Source organism: Ranitomeya imitator, chromosome 6 (genome assembly GCF_032444005.1).
Source record: "Ranitomeya imitator isolate aRanImi1 chromosome 6, aRanImi1.pri, whole genome shotgun sequence".
Classification (NCBI taxonomy): domain Eukaryota; kingdom Metazoa; phylum Chordata; class Amphibia; order Anura; family Dendrobatidae; genus Ranitomeya; species Ranitomeya imitator.
Window position 1 is genome coordinate 3579697 of NC_091287.1, and position 21552 is coordinate 3601248.

The 21552-nt window shown below is 47.3% G+C and overlaps 2 protein-coding genes across 2 annotated transcripts in view; both read right to left on the reverse strand.

Annotated features, from left to right (window-relative positions):
- The window catches only part of LOC138641575 (uncharacterized), a 49030-nt gene extending 38197 nt beyond the window's left edge, over positions 1 to 10833 (reverse strand). Inside the window, exon 1 of the mRNA XM_069729047.1 lies at positions 10774 to 10833. The gene's annotated coding sequence lies outside the window, so the exon portion shown is untranslated. The remainder of the gene's footprint in view (positions 1 to 10773) is intronic.
- Positions 10834 to 18330: 7497 nt separating this feature from the next.
- Positions 18331 to 19563, reverse strand: LOC138642325 (translation initiation factor IF-2). Its single transcript, XM_069730424.1, has one exon. The coding sequence runs from the start codon at positions 19561 to 19563 to the stop codon at positions 18331 to 18333; it is 1233 nt and encodes a 410-aa protein (XP_069586525.1).
- Between the last annotated feature and the right edge of the window lie 1989 nt (positions 19564 to 21552).

Genomic DNA, 21552 nt, shown 5'->3' on the forward strand with positions numbered 1-21552 from the left:
TCACACAGGACGTGTATATTATATATATATATGACCCCGATCACACAGGACGTGTATATTATATATATATATGACCCCGATCACACAGGACGTGTATATTATATATATATATATGACCCGATCACACAGGACGTGTATATTATATATATATATATGACCCCGATCACACAGGACGTGTATATTATATATATATATGACCCCGATCACACAGGACGTGTATATTATATATATATATGACCCCCGATCACACAGGACGTGTATATTATATATATATATGACCCCGATCACACAGGACGTGTATATTATATATATATACCCGATATACAGACGTGTATATATATATATATGACCCCGATCACACAGGACGTGTATATTATATATATATATGACCCCGATCACACAGGACGTGTATATTATATATATATATATGACCCCCGATCACACAGGACGTGTATATTATATATATATATATAACCCGATCACACAGGACGTGTATATTATATATATATATATGACCCCGATCACACAGGACGTGTATATTATATATATATATATATGACCCCGATCACACAGGACGTGTATATTAATATATATATATATGACCCCGATCACACAGGACGTGTATATTATATATATATATATAACCCCGATCACACAGGACGTGTATATTATATATATATATACCCCGATCACACAGGACGTGTATATTATATATATATATGACCCCCGATCACACAGGACGTGTATATTATATATATATATATGACCCCCGATCACACAGGACGTGTATATTATATATATATATATATGACCCCGATCACACAGGACGTGTATATTATATAATATATATATATATATATGACCCCGATCACACAGGACGTGTATAATATATATATATATATAACCCCGATCACACAGGACGTGTATATTATATATATATATATAACCCCGATCACACAGGACGTGTATATTATATATATATATATATAACCCCGATCACACAGGACGTGTATATTATATATATATATAACCCCGATCACACAGGACGTGTATATTATATATATATATAACCCCGATCACACAGGACGTGTATATTATATATATATATAACCCCGATCACACAGGACGTGTATATATATATATATATATATAACCCCGATCACACAGGACGTGTATATTATATATATATATAACCCCGATCACACAGGACGTGTATATTATATATATATATAACCCCCGATCACACAGGACGTGTATATTATATATATATATATATATATATAACCCCGATCACACAGGACGTGTATATTATATATATATATAACCCCGATCACACAGGACGTGTATATTATATATATATATGACCCCGATCACACAGGACGTGTATATTATATATATATATATATGACCCCGATCACACAGGACGTGTATATTATATATATATATGACCCCCGATCACACAGGACGTGTATATTATATATATATATAACCCCGATCACACAGGACGTGTATATTATATATATATATATGACCCCGATCACACAGGACGTGTATATTATATATATATATATATGACCCCGATCACACAGGACGTGTATATTATATATATATATATAACCCCGATCACACAGGACGTGTATATTATATATATATATATAACCCCGATCACACAGGACGTGTATATTATATATATATATCTATATATATATATATATATATATATGACCCCGATCACACAGGACGTGTATATTATATATATATATATGACCCCGATCACACAGGACGTGTATATTATATATATATATGACCCCCGATCACACAGGACGTGTATATTATATATATATATATATGACCCGATCACAGGACGTGTATATTATATATATATGACCCCGATCACACAGGACGTGTATATTATATATATATATATGACCCCGATCACACAGGACGTGTATATATATATATATATATATGACCCCGATCACACAGGACGTGTATAATATATATATATATATAACCCCGATCACACAGGACGTGTATATTATATATATATATATGACCCCGATCACACAGGACGTGTATATTATATATATATATATATATGACCCCGATCACACAGGACGTGTATATTATATATATATATATATATACCCCGATCACACAGGACGTGTATATTATATATATATATAACCCCGATCACACAGGACGTGTATATTATATATATATATATGACCCCGATCACACAGGACGTGTATATTATATATATATATATATATGACCCCGATCACACAGGACGTGTATATTATATATATATATAGACCCCGATCACACAGGACGTGTATATTATATATATATATAACCCCGATCACACAGGACGTGTATATTATATATATATATGACCCCGATCACACAGGACGTGTATATTATATATATATATGACCCCGATCACACAGGACGTGTATATTATATATATATATGACCCCGATCACACAGGACGTGTATATTATATATATATATATATGACCCCGATCACACAGGACGTGTATATTATATATATATATGACCCCGATCACACAGGACGTGTATATTATATATATATATATGACCCCGATCACACAGGACGTGTATATTATATATATATATATGACCCCCGATCACACAGGACGTGTATATTATATATATATATATATGACCCCGATCACACAGGACGTGTATATTATATATATATATGACCCCGATCACACAGGACGTGTATATTATATATATATATATATATATATGACCCCGATCACACAGGACGTGTATATTATATATATATATATGACCCCGATCACACAGGACGTGTATATTATATATATATATAACCCCGATCACACAGGACGTGTATATTATATATATATATGACCCCCGATCACACAGGACGTGTATATTATATATATATATGACCCCGATCACACAGGACGTGTATATTATATATATATATGACCCCGATCACACAGGACGTGTATATTATATATATATATGACCCCGATCACACAGGACGTGTATATTATATATATATATATGACCCCGATCACACAGGACGTGTATATTATATATATATATATGACCCCCGATCACACAGGACGTGTATATTATATATATATATATATATGACCCCGATCACACAGGACGTGTATATTATATATATATATGACCCCGATCACACAGGACGTGTATATTATATATATATATGACCCCGATCACACAGGACGTGTATATTATATATATATATGACCCCGATCACACAGGACGTGTATATTATATATATATATGACCCCGATCACACAGGACGTGTATATTATATATATATATATGACCCGATCACACAGGACGTGTATATTATATATATATATATGACCCCGATCACACAGGACGTGTATATTATATATATATATGACCCCGATCACACAGGACGTGTATATTATATATATATATGACCCCGATCACACAGGACGTGTATATTATATATATATATGACCCCGATCACACAGGACGTGTATATTATATATATATATATGACCCCGATCACACAGGACGTGTATATTATATATATATATATATGACCCCGATCACACAGGACGTGTATATTATATATATATATATATGACCCCGATCACACAGGACGTGTATATTATATATATATATATATGACCCGATCACACAGGACGTGTATATTATATATATATATATGACCCCGATCACACAGGACGTGTATATTATATATATATATGACCCCGATCACACAGGACGTGTATATTATATATATATATGACCCCGATCACACAGGACGTGTATATTATATATATATATGACCCCCGATCACACAGGACGTGTATATTATATATATATATATATATATGACCCCGATCACACAGGACGTGTATATTATATATATATATATGACCCCGATCACACAGGACGTGTATATTATATATATATATGACCCCGATCACACAGGACGTGTATATTATATATATATATGACCCCGATCACACAGGACGTGTATATTATATATATATATGACCCCGATCACACAGGACGTGTATATTATATATATATATATATATGACCCCCGATCACACAGGACGTGTATATTATATATATATATATATATATGACCCCGATCACACAGGACGTGTATATTATATATATATATATGACCCCCGATCACACAGGACGTGTATATTATATATATATATATGACCCCGATCACACAGGACGTGTATATTATATATATATATATGACCCCCGATCACACAGGACGTGTATATTATATATATATATGACCCCGATCACACAGGACGTGTATATTATATATATATATATGACCCCGATCACACAGGACGTGTATATTATATATATATATGACCCCCGATCACACAGGACGTGTATATTATATATATATGACCCCGATCACACAGGACGTGTATATTATATATATATATGACCCCGATCACACAGGACGTGTATATTATATATATATATATATGACCCCGATCACACAGGACGTGTATATTAATATATATATATGACCCCGATCACACAGGACGTGTATATTATATATATATATGACCCCGATCACACAGGACGTGTATATTATATATATATATATGACCCCGATCACACAGGACGTGTATATTATATATATATATATGACCCCGATCACACAGGACGTGTATATTATATATATATATATGACCCCGATCACACAGGACGTGTATATTATATATATATATATATGACCCCGATCACACAGGACGTGTATATTATATATATATATATGACCCCCGATCACACAGGACGTGTATATATATATATATATATATGACCCCGATCACACAGGACGTGTATATTATATATATATATGACCCCGATCACACAGGACGTGTATATTATATATATATATATATGACCCCGATCACACAGGACGTGTATATTATATATATATATATATGACCCCCGATCACACAGGACGTGTATATTATATATATATATGACCCCCGATCACACAGGACGTGTATATTATATATATATATGACCCCGATCACACAGGACGTGTATATTATATATATATATACCCCGATCACACAGGACGTGTATATTATATATATATATGACCCCGATCACACAGGACGTGTATATTATATATATATATGACCCCGATCACACAGGACGTGTATATTATATATATATATATGACCCCGATCACACAGGACGTGTATATTATATATATATATATGACCCCCGATCACACAGGACGTGTATATTATATATATATATATGACCCCCGATCACACAGGACGTGTATATTATATATATATATGACCCCGATCACACAGGACGTGTATATTATATATATATGACCCCGATCACACAGGACGTGTATATTATATATATATATGACCCCCGATCACACAGGACGTGTATATTATATATATATATATGACCCCCGATCACACAGGACGTGTATATTATATATATATATGACCCCGATCACACAGGACGTGTATATTATATATATATATGACCCCGATCACACAGGACGTGTATATTATATATATATATGACCCCGATCACACAGGACGTGTATATTATATATATATATATGACCCCGATCACACAGGACGTGTATATTATATATATATATATATGACCCCCGATCACACAGGACGTGTATATTATATATATATATATATATGACCCCCGATCACACAGGACGTGTATATTATATATATATATGACCCCGATCACACAGGACGTGTATATTATATATATATGACCCCGATCACACAGGACGTGTATATTATATATATATATATGACCCCGATCACACAGGACGTGTATATTATATATATATATATATGACCCCGATCACACAGGACGTGTATATTATATATATATGACCCCGATCACACAGGACGTGTATATTATATATATATATATAACCCCGATCACACAGGACGTGTATATTATATATATATGACCCCCGATCACACAGGACGTGTATATTATATATATATATATGACCCCGATCACACAGGACGTGTATATTATATATATATATATATGACCCCGATCACACAGGACGTGTATATTATATATATATATATATGACCCCGATCACACAGGACGTGTATATTATATATATATATATGACCCCGATCACACAGGACGTGTATATTATATATATATGACCCCGATCACACAGGACGTGTATATTATATATATATATATGACCCCGATCACACAGGACGTGTATATTATATATATATATATGACCCCGATCACACAGGACGTGTATATTATATATATATATATGACCCCGATCACACAGGACGTGTATATTATATATATATATATGACCCCCGATCACACAGGACGTGTATATTATATATATATATGACCCCCGATCACACAGGACGTGTATATTATATATATATATGACCCCGATCACACAGGACGTGTATATATATATATATATATGACCCCGATCACACAGGACGTGTATATTATATATATATATGACCCCCGATCACACAGGACGTGTATATTATATATATATATGACCCCGATCACACAGGACGTGTATATTATATATATATATATGACCCCGATCACACAGGACGTGTATATTATATATATATATATGACCCCGATCACACAGGACGTGTATAATATATATATATATGACCCCCGATCACACAGGACGTGTATATTATATATATATATGACCCCCGATCACACAGGACGTGTATATTATATATATATATATGACCCCGATCACACAGGACGTGTATATTATATATATATATATATGACCCCCGATCACACAGGACGTGTATATTATATATATATATGACCCCCGATCACACAGGACGTGTATATTATATATATATATATGACCCCCGATCACACAGGACGTGTATATTATATATATATATGACCCCCGATCACACAGGACGTGTATATTATATATATATATGTATATATATATATATATATATATATATGACCCCGATCACACAGGACGTGTATATTATATATATATATATGACCGCCGATCACACAGGACGTGTATATTATATATATATATGACCCCCGATCACACAGGACGTGTATATTATATATATATATATGACCCCCGATCACACAGGACGTGTATATTATATATATATATGACCCCCGATCACACAGGACGTGTATATTATATATATATATGACCCCGATCACACAGGACGTGTATATTATATATATATATATGACCCCCGATCACACAGGACGTGTATATTATATATATATATATGACCCCGATCACACAGGACGTGTATATTATATATATATATATGACCCCCGATCACACAGGACGTGTATATTATATATATATATATGACCCCCGATCACACAGGACGTGTATATTATATATATATATGACCCCGATCACACAGGACGTGTATATTATATATATATATAACCCCGATCACACAGGACGTGTATATTATATATATATATATATGACCCCGATCACACAGGACGTGTATATTATATATATATATGACCCCGATCACACAGGACGTGTATATTATATATATATATAACCCCGATCACACAGGACGTGTATATTATATATATATATATGACCCCCGATCACACAGGACGTGTATATTATATATATATATATGACCCCGATCACACAGGACGTGTATATTATATATATATATATGACCCCGATCACACAGGACGTGTATATTATATATATATATATATGACCCCGATCACACAGGACGTGTATATTATATATATATATGACCCCCGATCACACAGGACGTGTATATTATATATATATGACCCCCGATCACACAGGACGTGTATATTATATATATATATATATGACCCCCGATCACACAGGACGTGTATATTATATATATATATATATGACCCCCGATCACACAGGACGTGTATATTATATATATATATATATGACCCCGATCACACAGGACGTGTATATTATATATATATATATATATGACCCCCGATCACACAGGACGTGTATATTATATATATATATATATATATATATGACCCCCGATCACACAGGACGTGTATATTATATATATATATGACCCCGATCACACAGGACGTGTATATTATATATATATGACCCCCGATCACACAGGACGTGTATATTATATATATATATATATATGACCCCGATCACACAGGACGTGTATATTATATATATATATATATATATGACCCCGATCACACAGGACGTGTATATTATATATATATATATAACCCCGATCACACAGGACGTGTATATTATATATATATATATGACCCCGATCACACAGGACGTGTATATTATATATATATGACCCCGATCACACAGGACGTGTATATTATATATATATATGACCCCCGATCACACAGGACGTGTATATTATATATATATATATATGACCCCGATCACACAGGACGTGTATATTATATATATATATATATGACCCCCGATCACACAGGACGTGTATATTATATATATATATGACCCCCGATCACACAGGACGTGTATATTATATATATATATATATGACCCCGATCACACAGGACGTGTATATTATATATATATATATGACCCCCGATCACACAGGACATGTATATTATATATATATATATGACCCCGATCACACAGGACGTGTATATTATATATATATATGACCCCCGATCACACAGGACGTGTATATTATATATATATATAACCCCGATCACACAGGACGTGTATATTATATATATATAACCCCGATCACACAGGACGTGTATATTATATATATATATGACCCCGATCACACAGGACGTGTATATTATATATATATAACCCCGATCACACAGGACGTGTATATTATATATATATATGACCCCGATCACACAGGACGTGTATATTATATATATATATATATGACCCCGATCACACAGGACGTGTATATTATATATATATATATGACCCCCGATCACACAGGACGTGTATATTATATATATATATATGACCCCGATCACACAGGACGTGTATATTATATATATATATATATGACCCCGATCACACAGGACGTGTATATTATATATATATATAACCCCGATCACACAGGACGTGTATATTATATATATATATAACCCCGATCACACAGGACGTGTATATTATATATATATAACCCCGATCACACAGGACGTGTATATTATATATATATATGACCCCGATCACACAGGACGTGTATATTATATATATATATATATGACCCCGATCACACAGGACGTGTATATTATATATATATAACCCCGATCACACAGGACGTGTATATTATATATATATATGACCCCGATCACACAGGACGTGTATATTATATATATATATGACCCCGATCACACAGGACGTGTATATTATATATATATATATATATGACCCCGATCACACAGGACGTGTATATTATATATATATATATGACTCCGATCACACAGGACGTGTATATTATATATATATATATATGACCCCGATCACACAGGACGTGTATATTATATATATATATGACCCCGATCACACAGGACGTGTATATTATATATATATATATGACCCCGATCACACAGGACGTGTATATTATATATATATGACCCCCGATCACACAGGACGTGTATATTATATATATATATATGACCCCGATCACACAGGACGTGTATATTATATATATATATATATGACCCCGATCACACAGGACGTGTATATTATATATATATATATATGACCCCGATCACACAGGACGTGTATATTATATATATATATATATATGACCCCGATCACACAGGACGTGTATATTATATATATATATATATATGACCCCGATCACACAGGACGTGTATATTATATATATATATATGACCCCGATCACACAGGACGTGTATATTATATATATATATATATATGACCCCGATCACACAGGACGTGTATATTATATATATATATATATATGACCCCGATCACACAGGACGTGTATATTATATATATATATATGACCCCGATCACACAGGACGTGTATATTATATATATATATATGACCCCGATCACACAGGACGTGTATATTATATATATATATATATATGACCCCGATCACACAGGACGTGTATATTATATATATATATATGACCCCGATCACACAGGACGTGTATATTATATATATATATATGACCCCGATCACACAGGACGTGTATATTATATATATATATATATATGACCCCGATCACACAGGACGTGTATATTATATATATATATATGACCCCGATCACACAGGACGTGTATATTATATATATATATATGACCCCCGATCACACAGGACGTGTATATTATATATATATATATGACCCCCGATCACACAGTATATATTATATATATATATATGACCCCCGATCACACAGGACGTGTATATTATATATATATATATATATGACCCCGATCACACAGGACGTGTATATTATATATATATATATGACCCCGATCACACAGGACGTGTATATTATATATATATATATGACCCCCGATCACACAGGACGTGTATATTATATATATATATATGACCCCCGATCACACAGGACGTGTATATTATATATATATATATGACCCCCGATCACACAGTATATATTATATATATATATATGACCCCGATCACACAGTATATATTATATATACTCCCTCACCCGAGGCCGCCGTGTTTTCCGTGATGGTCGCGTTCTCGTGATCCGGAAGTAGTAATGACGTCACATCACTTCCCTCCGCAGACTTCTGGAGTTGTGACTTCTGTGGGCGGAGTTTATATGGACGCACAGGAAGTAGCGCCGCCGCCATGTTTGTGAAGTCCAGAACATTGAATAACTGTCTCTCGGGGCTCAGCAACCGCACAGCGCCCTCTATGTGTCACCTCCGCTACAAGCTCCTCCCCTCCTGGTGACACTGCTCCTCCCCCTCCTGGTGACACTGCTCCTCCCCCTCCTGGTGACAATGCTCCTCCCCCTCCTGGTGACGCTGCTCCTCCCCCTCCTGGTGACGCTGCTCCTCCCTCTCCTGGTGACACTACTCCTCCCTCTCCTGGTGACACTGCTCCTCCCCCTCCTGGTGACACTGCTCCGCCCCCTCCTGGTGACAATGCTCCTCCCCCTCCTGGTGACACTGCTCCTCCCCCTCCTGGTGACAATGCTCCTCCCTCTCCTGGTGACACTGCTCCGCCCCCTCCTGGTGACACTGCTCCTCCCCCTCCTGGTGACACTGCTCCTCCCCCTCCTGGTGACACTGCTCCTCCCCCTCCTGGTGACAATGCTCCTCCCTCTCCTGGTGACACTGCTCCTCCCCCTCCTGGTGACACTGCTCCTCCCCCTCCTGGTGACACTGCTCCTCCCTCTCCTGGTGACACTGCTCCTCCCCCTCTTGGTGACACTGCTCCTCCCCCTCCTGGTGACACTGCTCCTCCCTCTCCTGGTGACACTGCTCCTCCCCCTCTTGGTGACACTGCTCCTCCCTCTCCTGGTGACACTGCTCCTTCCCCTCCTGGTGACACTGCTCCTCCCCCTCCTGGTGACACTGCTCCGCCCCCTCCTGGTGACACTGCTCCTCCCCCTCCTGGTGACAATGCTCCTCCCCCTCCTGGTGACACTGCTCCTCCCCCTCCTGGTGACACTGCTCCTCCCCCTCCTGGTGACACTGCTCCTCCCCCTCCTGGTGACACTGCTCCTCCCCCTCTTGGTGACACTGCTCCTCCCCCTCCTGGTGACACTGCTCCTCCCTCTCCTGGTGACACTGCTCCTTCCCCTCCTGGTGACACTGCTCCTCCCCCTCCTGGTGACACTGCTCCTCCCTCTCCTGGTGACACTGCTCCTCCCCCTCTTGGTGACACTGCTCCTCCCCCTCCTGGTGACACTGCTCCTCCCCCTCTTGGTGACACTGCTCCTCCCCCTCCTGGTGACACTGCTCCTCCCTCTCCTGGTGACACTGCTCCTTCCCCTCCTGGTGACACTGCTCCTCCCCCTCCTGGTGACACTGCTCCTTCCCCCTCCTGGTGACACTGCTCCTCCCCCTCCTGGTGACACTGCTCCTCCCTCTCCTGGTGACACTGCTCCTCCCTCTCCTGGTGACACTGCTCCTCCCCCTCCTGGTGACACTGCTCCTCCCCCTCCTGGTGACGCTCCTCCTCCCTCTCCCGGTGACACTGTTCCTCCCCCTCCCGGTGACAATGCTCCTCCCCCTCCTGGTGACAATGCTCCTCCCCCTCCTGGTGACACTGCTCCTCCCTCTCCTGGTGACACTGCTCCTCCCCCTCCTGGTGACTCTGCTCCTCCCCCTCCTGGTGACACTGCTCCTCCCCCTCCTGTTGACACTGCTCCTCCCCCTCCTGGTGACACTGCTTCTCCCCCTCCTGGTGACACTGCTCCTCCCCCTCCTGGTGACACTGCTTCTCCCCCTCCTGGTGACACTGCTCCTCCCCCTCCTGGTGACACTGCTCCTCCCCCTCCTGGTGACCCTGCTTCTCCCCCTCCTGGTGACAATGCTCCTCCCCCTCCTGGTGACACTGCTCCTCCCCCTCCTGGTGACACTGTTCCTCCCCTACTGGTGACGCTGCTCCTCCCTCTCCTGGTGACACTGCTCCTCCCTCTCCTGGTGACACTGCTCCTCCCCCTCCTGGTGACCCTGCTTCTCCCCCTCCTGGTGACAATGCTCCTCCCCCTCCTGGTGACACTGCTCCTCCCCCTCCTGGTGACACTGTTCCTCCCCTACTGGTGACGCTGCTCCTCCCTCTCCTGGTGACAATGCTCCTCCCTCTCCTGGTGACAATGCTCCTCCCCCTCCTGGTGACACTGCTCCTCCCCCTCCTGGTGACAATGCTCCTCCCCCTCCTGGTGACACTGCTCCTCCCCCTCCTGGTGACACTGCTCCTCCCCCTCCTGGTGACACTGCTCCTCCCTCTCCTGATGACACTGCTCCTCCCTTTCCTGGTGACCCTGCTCCTCCCCCTCCTGGTGACACTGCTCCTCCCCCTCCTGGTGACACTGCTCCTCCCCCTCCTGGTGACGCTGCTCCTCCCCCTCCTGGTGACACTGCTCCTCCCCCTCCTGGTGACTCTGCTCCTCCCCCTCCTGGTGACAATGCTCCTCCCCCTCCTGGTGACACTGCTCCTCCCCCTCCTGGTGACACTGCTCCTCCCTCTCCTGATGACACTGCTCCTCCCTTTCCTGGTGACTGCTCCACACCCTCCTGGTGACACTGCTCCTCCCCCTCCTGGTGACACTGCTCCTCCCCCTCCTGGTGACGCTGCTCCTCCCCCTCCTGGTGACACTGCTCCTCCCCCTCCTGGTGACGCTGCTCCTCCCCCTCCTGGTGACGCTGCTCCTCCCCCTCCTGGTGACGCTGCTCCTCCCCCTCCTGGTGACACTGCTCCTCCCCCTCCTGGTGACACTGCTCCACACCCTCCTGGTGACACTGCTCCTCCCCCTCCTGGTGACACTGCTCCGCCCCCTCCTGGTGACGCTGCTCCTCCCCCTCCTGGTGACACTGCTCCGCCCCCTCCTGGTGACGCTGCTCCTCCCCCTCCTGGTGACGCTGCTCCTCCCCCTCCTGGTGACACTGCTCCTCCCCCTCCTGGTGACACTGCTCCTCCCCCTCCTCGTGACACTGCTCCTCCCCCTCCTGGTGACACTGCTCCTCCCTTTCCTGGTGACACTGCTCCTCCCTCTCCTGTTGACGCTGCTCCTCCCCTTTCTGGTGACGCTGCTCCTCCCCCTCCTGGTGACGCTGCTCCTCCCCCTCCTGGTGACGCTGCTCCTCCCCCTCCTGGTGACAATGCTCCTCCCTCTCCTGGTCTCGCTGCTCCTCCCCCTCCTCATGACACTGCTCCTCCCCCTCCTGGTGACACTGCTCCTCCCCCTCCTGGTGACACTGCTTCTCCCTCTCCTGGTGACGCTGCTCCTCCCCCTCTTGGTGACGCTGCTCCTTCCCCTCCTGGTGACACTGCTCCTCCCTTTCCTGGTGATGCTGCCCCTCCCCCTCCTGGTGACACTGCTCCTCCCCCTCCTGGTGACGCTGCTCCTCTCCCACCTGGTGACACTGCTCCTCCCCCTCCTGGTGACACTGCTCCTCCCCCTCCTGGTGACCCTGCTCCACACCCTCCTGGTGACACTGCTCCTCCCCCTCCTGGTGACACTGCTCCTCCCACTCCTGGTGACACTGCTCCTCCCCCTCCTGGTGACGCTGCCCCTCCCCCTCCTGGTGACACTGCTCCTCCCCCTCCTGGTGACTGCTCCTCTCCCACCTGGCGACACTGCTCCTCCCCCTCCTGGTGACACTGCTCCTCCCCCTCCTGGTGACACTGCTCCTCCCCCTCCTGGTCTCGCTGCTCCTTCCCCTCCTGGTGACACTGCTCCTCCCCCTCCTGGTGACACTGCTTCTCCCCCTCCTGGTGACACTGCTCCTCCCCCTCCTGGTGACGCTGCTCCTCCCTCTCCTGGTGACGCTGCTCCTCCCTCTCCTGGTGACGCTGCTCCTCCCCCTCCTGGTGACGCTGCTCCTCCCCCTCCTGGTGACGCTGCTCCTCCCCCTCCTGGTGATGCTGCTCCTCCCCCTCCTGGTGACGCTGCTCCTCCCCCTCCTGGTGACGCTGCTCCTCCCCCTCCTGGTGACGCTGCCCCTCCCCCTCCTGGTGACACTGCTCCTCCCCCTCCTGGTGACGCTGCTCCTCTCCCACCTGGTGACACTGCTCCTCCCCTCCTGGTGACACTGCTCCTCCCCCTCCCGGTCTCGCTGCTCCTCCCCCTCCTGGTGACACTGCTCCTCCCCCTCCTGGTGACACTGCTTCTCCCTCTCCTGGTGACACTGCTCCTCCCCCTCCTGGTGACACTGCTCCTCCCCCTCCTGGTGACACTGCTCCTCCCCCTCCTGGTGACACTGCTCCTCCCCCTCCTGGTGACACTGCTTCTCCCTCTCCTGGTGACACTGCTCCTCCCCCTCCTGGTGACACTGCTCCTCCCCCTCCTGGTGACACTGCTCCTCCCCCTCCTTGTGACACTGCTCCTCCCCCTCCTGGTGACACTGCTCCTCCCCCTCCTGGTGACACTGCTCCACACCCTCCTGGTGACACTGCTCCTCCCCCTCCTGGTGACACTGCTCCTCCCCCTCCTGGTGACACTGCTCCACACCCTCCTAGTGACACTGCTCCTCACCCTCCTGGTGACACTGCTCCTCCCTCTCCTGGTGACTCTGCTCCTCCCCCTCCTGGTGACACTGCTCCACTCCCTCCTGGTCACACTGCTCCTCCCCCCCTGGTGACACTGCTCCTCCCCCTCCTGGTGGCACTGCTCCACCCCCTCCTGGTGACACTGCTCCTCCCCCTCCTGGTGGCACTGCTCCACCCCCTCCTGGTGACACTGCTCCACTCCCTCCTGGTCACACTGCTCCTCCCCCCCTGGTGACACTGCTCCTCCCCCTCCTGGTGGCACTGCTCCACACCCTCCTGGTGACACTGCTCCTCCCCCTCCTGGTGACACTGCTCCTCCCCCTCCTGGTGACACTGCTCCGCCCCCTCCTGGTGACAGTGCTCCACCCCCTACTGGTGACACTGCTCCTCCCCCTCCCGGTGACACTGCTCCTCCCCCTCCCGGTGACACTGCTCATCCCCCTCCTGGTGACACTGCTCCACACCCTCCTGGTGACACTGCTCCTCCCCCTCCTGGTCACGCTGCTCCACCCCCTCCTGGTCACGCTGCTCCTCCCCCTCCTGGTGACGCTGCTCCTCCCCCTCCTGGTGACGCTGCTCCTCCCCCTTCTGGTGGCGCTGCTTCTCCCCCTCCTGGTGACGCTGCTCCTCCCCCTCCTGGTGACGCTGCTCCTCCCCCTCCTGGTGACACTGCTCCTCCCCCTCCTGGTGACACTGCTCATCCCTCTCCTGGTGACACTGCTCCTCCCCCTCCTGGTGACACTGCTCCGCCCCCTCCTGGTGACACTGCTCCTCCCCCTCCTGGTGACACTGCTCCTCCCCCTCCTGGTGACACTGCTCATCCCTCTCCTGGTGACACTGCTCCTCCCCCTCCTGGTGACACTGCTCCTCCCCCTCCTGGTGACACTGCTCCTCCCCCTCCTGGTGACACTGCTCCTCCCTCTCCTGGTGACACTGCTCCTTCCCCTCCTGGTGACGCTGCTCCTCCCCCTCCTGGTGACACTGCTCCTCCCCCTCCTGGTGACACTGCTCCACACTCTCCTGGTGACACTGCTCCTCCCCCTCCTGTTGACACTGCTCCTCCCTCTCCTGGTGACACTGCTCCTCCCCCTCCTGGTGACACTGCTCCTCCCTCTCCTGGTGACACTGCTCCTCCCCCTCCTGGTGACGCTGCTCCTCCCCCTCCTGGTGACACTGCTCCTCCCCCTCCTGGTGACACTGCTCCTCCCCCTCCTGGTGACACTGCTCCTCCCCCTCCTGGTGACACTGCTCCACACTCTCCTGGTGACACTGCTCCTCCCCCTCCTGTTGACACTGCTCCTCCCTCTCCTGGTGACACTGCTCCTCCCCCTCCTGGTGACACTGCTCCTCCCCCTCCTGGTGACACTGCTCCGCCCCCTCCTGGTGACACTGCTCCTCCCCCTCCTGGTGACGCTGCCCCTCCCCCTCCTGGTGACACTGCTCCTCCCCCTGCTGGTGACACTACTCCTCCCCCTCCTTGTGACACTGCTTCTCCCTCTCCTGGTGACACTGCTCCTCCCCCTCCTGGTGACACTGCTCCTCCCCCTCCTGGTGACACTGCTCCTCCCCCTCCTGGTGATGCTGCCCCTCCCCCTCCTGGTGACACTGCTCCTCCCCCTCCTGGTGACACTGCTCCACCCACTCCTGGTGACACTGCCCCTCCCTCCTGGTGACGCTGCTCCTCCCTCTCCTGGTGACACTGCTCCTCCCCCTCCTGGAGACACTGCTCCTCCCCCTCCTGGTGACGCTGCCCCTCCCCCTCCTGGTGACGCTGCCCCTCCCCCTCCTGGTGACGCTGCCCCTCCCCCTCCTGATGACACTGCTCCTCCCCCTCCTGGTGACACTGCTCCGCCCCCTCCTGGTGACGATGCTCCTCCCCCTCCTGGTGACGCTGCCCCTCCCCCTCCTGGTGACACTGCTCCTCCCCCTGCTGGTGACACTACTCCTCCCCCTCCTGGTGACACTGCTCCTCCCCCTCCTGGTGACGCTGCCCCTCCCCCTCCTGGTGACACTACTCCTCCCCCTCCTGGTGACACTGCTCCTCCCCCTCCTGGTGACGCTGCCCCTCCCCCTCCTGGTGACACTGCTCCGCCCCCTCCTGGTGACGATGCTCCTCCCCCTCCTGGTGACACTGCTCCTCCCCCTCCTGGTGACACTGCCCCTCCCCCTCCTGGTGACGCTGCCCCTCCCCCTCCTGGTGACACTGCTCCTCCCCCTGCTGCTGACACTACTCCTCCCCCTCCTGGTGACACTGCTCCTCCCCCTCCTGGTGACGCTGCCCCTCCCCCTCCTGGTGACACTGCTCCTCCCCCTCCTGGTGACACTGCTCCTCCCCCTCCTGGTGACACTGCTCCTCCCCCTCCTGGTGACACTGCCCCTCCCCCTCCTCGTGACACTGCTCCTCCCCCTGCTGGTGACACTACTCCTCCCCCTCCTGGTGACGCTGCCCCTCCCCCTCCTGGTGACACTGCTCCTCCCCCTCCTGGTGACACTGCTCCTCAGTCATCTGACCTGCCCGGCTCTGCTGTGTTGCAGTGTAGCACATGTAACATCTACTCCGTGCTCCCATGAGTCTCCTTGCACTCCCATTTCTGCTGGATCCGGGGGAATCCTTCCAGAATCTTCAGCTTCTTTCCTTTTCACTGCATCTGCTCATCTGAACCCAGGACTGTGAAGATGGACGGCGTCGGGTCACCCAGGGTGTGCCGCTGTCTGCTGGACCGTCTCTCAAGACTTCTGAACAATAAATTGATTGTCGGTGACTGACAGGTGTCAGTTCAGGTGATCACTTAGATTTAATGGTCTCTTGCTCAGCATTGGCACTTACAGACTCCCCATCTGGCGGCTGCTGTGGTTTGGCTGCCACCCCTGGGTGTTCTGGGGCTCCGGTGTCCTGGCACTCGAGAATGTTCTACAGCTGAGCTCCTGCACATTCCTGCCCACTCCTTAGTGCTCCTGGACATTCCTTCATGCTTCTGCATGCTCCCATGTGATCCTGCGTGCTCCCTCATGTGCCCGTGTGATCCTGCGTGCTACCTCACATCCCTGTGCGATCTTGCGTGCTCCCGCATGTCCCGTGCGATCCTGCATGCTCCCTCATGTCCCCGTGCGATCCTGGGTGCTCCCTCATGTACCAGTGCGATTCTGCGTGCTCCCTCATGTCACCGTGCGATCCTGCGTGCTTCCACATGTCCCCATGCGATTCTGCATGCTCCCTCATGTCCCCGTGCGATCCTGCATGCTCCCGCGTGTCCCCATGCGATCCTGCATGCTCCCTTATGTCCCCGTGCGATCCTGCGTGCTCCATCATGTCCCCATGCAATCCTGCGTGCTCCCTCATGTCCCCGTGCAATCCTGCATGCTCCCGCCTGTCCCCGTGCGATCCTGCGTTCTCCCGTATGTCCCCCTGCGATCCTGCATGCTCGCTCACGTCCCCATGCGATCCTGCATGCTCCCTCACGTCCCTGTGCGATCCTGTATGCTCCCTCATGTCCCTGTGCGAACCTGCGTGCTCCCTCATGTCCCCATGCGATCCTGCGTGCTCCCTCATTTTCCCGTGCAATCCTGCGTGCTCCATCATGTCCCCGTGCGATCCTGCTTGCTCCCTCATGTCCCTGTACGATCCTGCTTTCTCCCTCATGTCCCCGTGCGATCCTGTGTGCTCCCGCATATCCCCATGCGATCCTGCGTGCTCCCTCATGTTCGCGTGCGATCCTGCGTGCTCCCTCATGTTTCCGTGCGATCCTGCGTGGTCCATCATGGACCCATGCAATCCTGCGTGCTCCCTCATGTCCCCGTGCGATCCTGCATGCTCCCTCTTGTCCCCGTGCGATCCTGCGTGCTCCCTCATGTCCCCGTGCGATCCTGCTTTCTTCCTCATGTCCCCATGCGATCCTGCGTGCTCCCTCATGTCCCCGTGCAATCCTGCGTGCTCCCTCATGTCCCCGTGCGATCCTGCGTGCTCCCTCATGTCCCCGTGCGATCCTGCGTGCTCCCTCATGTCCCCGTGCGATCCTGCGTGCTCCCTCATGTCCCCGTGCGATCCTGCGTGTTCCCTCATGTCCCCGTGCGATCCTGCTTTCTTCCTCATGTCCCCATGCGATCCTGCGTGCTCCCTCATGTCCCCGTGCAATCCTGCGTGCTCCCTCATGTCCCCGTGCGATCCTGCGTGCTCCCTCATGTCCCCGTGCGATCCTGCGTGCTCCCTCATGTCCCCGTGCGATCCTGCGTGCTCCCTCATGTCCCCGTGCGATCCTGCGTGCTCCCTCATGTCTCCGTGTGATCTGTTGTGAATTCTGTTGTCGAGCTCCCTCCTGTGGTCATGAATGGTACTTCGGTGAGTTCGGTCCGTGGGCTCCCTCTGGTGGCTGTGAGTGGAGCTGCTGCTTCTGAGGTTCCTTACACAGGTGACGTGGTTTATCCTTTGGTTGGCTTCTCTATTTAACTCCTCTCAGATCGTTACTCCATGCCAGCTGTCAATGTTTTAGCATTGGTTCAGTTCGCTCCTGGATCTGTCTGGTGTCCTGTCTTCTCCTGCAGAAGCTAAGTTCCTGATTGTTATTATTGTTCTTGTTTCTTTGTCCAGCTGGTTTTCTTGATTTTGTCTTGCTAGCTGGAAGCTCTGGGATGCAGGGTGGCAACCCCGCACCGTGAGTCGGTGCGGAGGACCCTTTTGCACACTCTGCGTGGTCTTTTGTAGGTTTTTGTGCTGACCGCAAAGATTCCTTTCCTATCCTCTGTCTATTTAGTAAGTCGTGCCTCCCTTTGCTGAAACCTATCTCATTTCTGCGTTTGTGACTTTCATCTTTACTCACAGTCATTACATGCAATTTTCAGAAAGGGTCTTTCTGAAGCCCTTAAGGATGTCATGGTGGGATTTCCCACGCCTGCTGGTCTGAATGAGTCTATGTCCTTGGCCATTCAGATCGATCGGCGCTTGCGTGAGCGCAAAGCTGTGCACCATCTGGCGGTATTCTCTGAGCATAGGCCTGAGCCTATGCAGTGTGATAGAACTTTGACCAGAGCTGAACGGCAAGAACACAGACGTCGGAATGGGCTGTGTTTCTACTGTGGTGATTCCACTCATGCTATCTCCGATTGTCCTAAGCGCACTAAGCGTTTCGCTAGGTCTGCCACCATTGGTACGGTACAGTCTGAATTTCTTTTGTCTGTTACTCTGATTTGCTCTCTGTCGTCATATTCTGTTATGACATTTGTGGATTCAGGCGCTGCCCTGAATTTGATGGACTTGGAGTATGCTAGGCGTTGTGGGTTTTTCTTGGAGCCCTTGCAGTGTCCTATTCCATTGAGAGGAATTGATGCTACGCCTTTGGCCAAGAATAAGCCTCAGTACTGGACTCAATTGACCATGTGCATGGCTCCTGCACATCAGGAGGATATTCGCTTTTTGGTGTTGCATAATCTGCATGATGTGGTCGTTTTGGGGTTGCCATGGCTACAGGTCCATAATCCAGTGTTAGATTGGAAATCCATGTCTGTGTCCAGCTGGGGTTGTCAGGGGGTACATGGTGATGTTCCATTGTTGTCAATTTCGCCTTCCACTCCTTCTGAAGTCCCTGAGTTTTTGTCGGATTACCGGGATGTATTTGAGGAGCCCAAATCTGGTTCCCTACCTCCTCATAGGGATTGCGATTGTGCAATTAATTTGATTCCTGGTAGTAAGTTTCCTAAGGGCCGACTGTTCAATTTATCTGTGCCAGAACACGCCGCTATGCGGAGTTATATAAAGGAATCCTTGGAGAAAGGTATTATTCGCCCGTCGTCATCACCGTTGGGAGCAGGGTTCTTTTTTGTGGCCAAGAAGGATGGCTCTTTGACACCTTGTATTGATTACCGCCTTCTTAATAAAATCACAGTCAAATTTCAGTACCCTTTGCCGCTGATGTCTGATTTGTTTGCTCGGATTAAGGGGTTAGTTGGTTCACCAAGATAGATCTTCGTGGTGCGTATAATCTTGTGCGAATTAAACAGGGCGATGAATGGAAAACAGCATTTAATACGCCCGAGGGCCATTTTGAGTACCTGGTTATGCCATTCGGGCTTTCCAATGCTCCATCAGTATTTCAGTCCTTTATGCATGACATCTTCCGAGAGTACCTGGATAGATTCATGATTGTATATTTGGATGACATTTTGGTCTTTTCGGATGATTGGGAGTCTCATGTGAAGCAGGTCAGAATGGTGTTTCAGGTTCTTCGTGCTAATTCCTTGTTTGTGAAGGGGTCTCAGTGTCTCTTTG

What these genes read in the sequence shown, in the direction of transcription:
- LOC138642325 (XM_069730424.1), bottom strand. Translation starts at nt 19,563, where the DNA reads ATGAGGGAGCACGCAGGATCGCACGGGGACATGAGGGAGCACGCAGGA.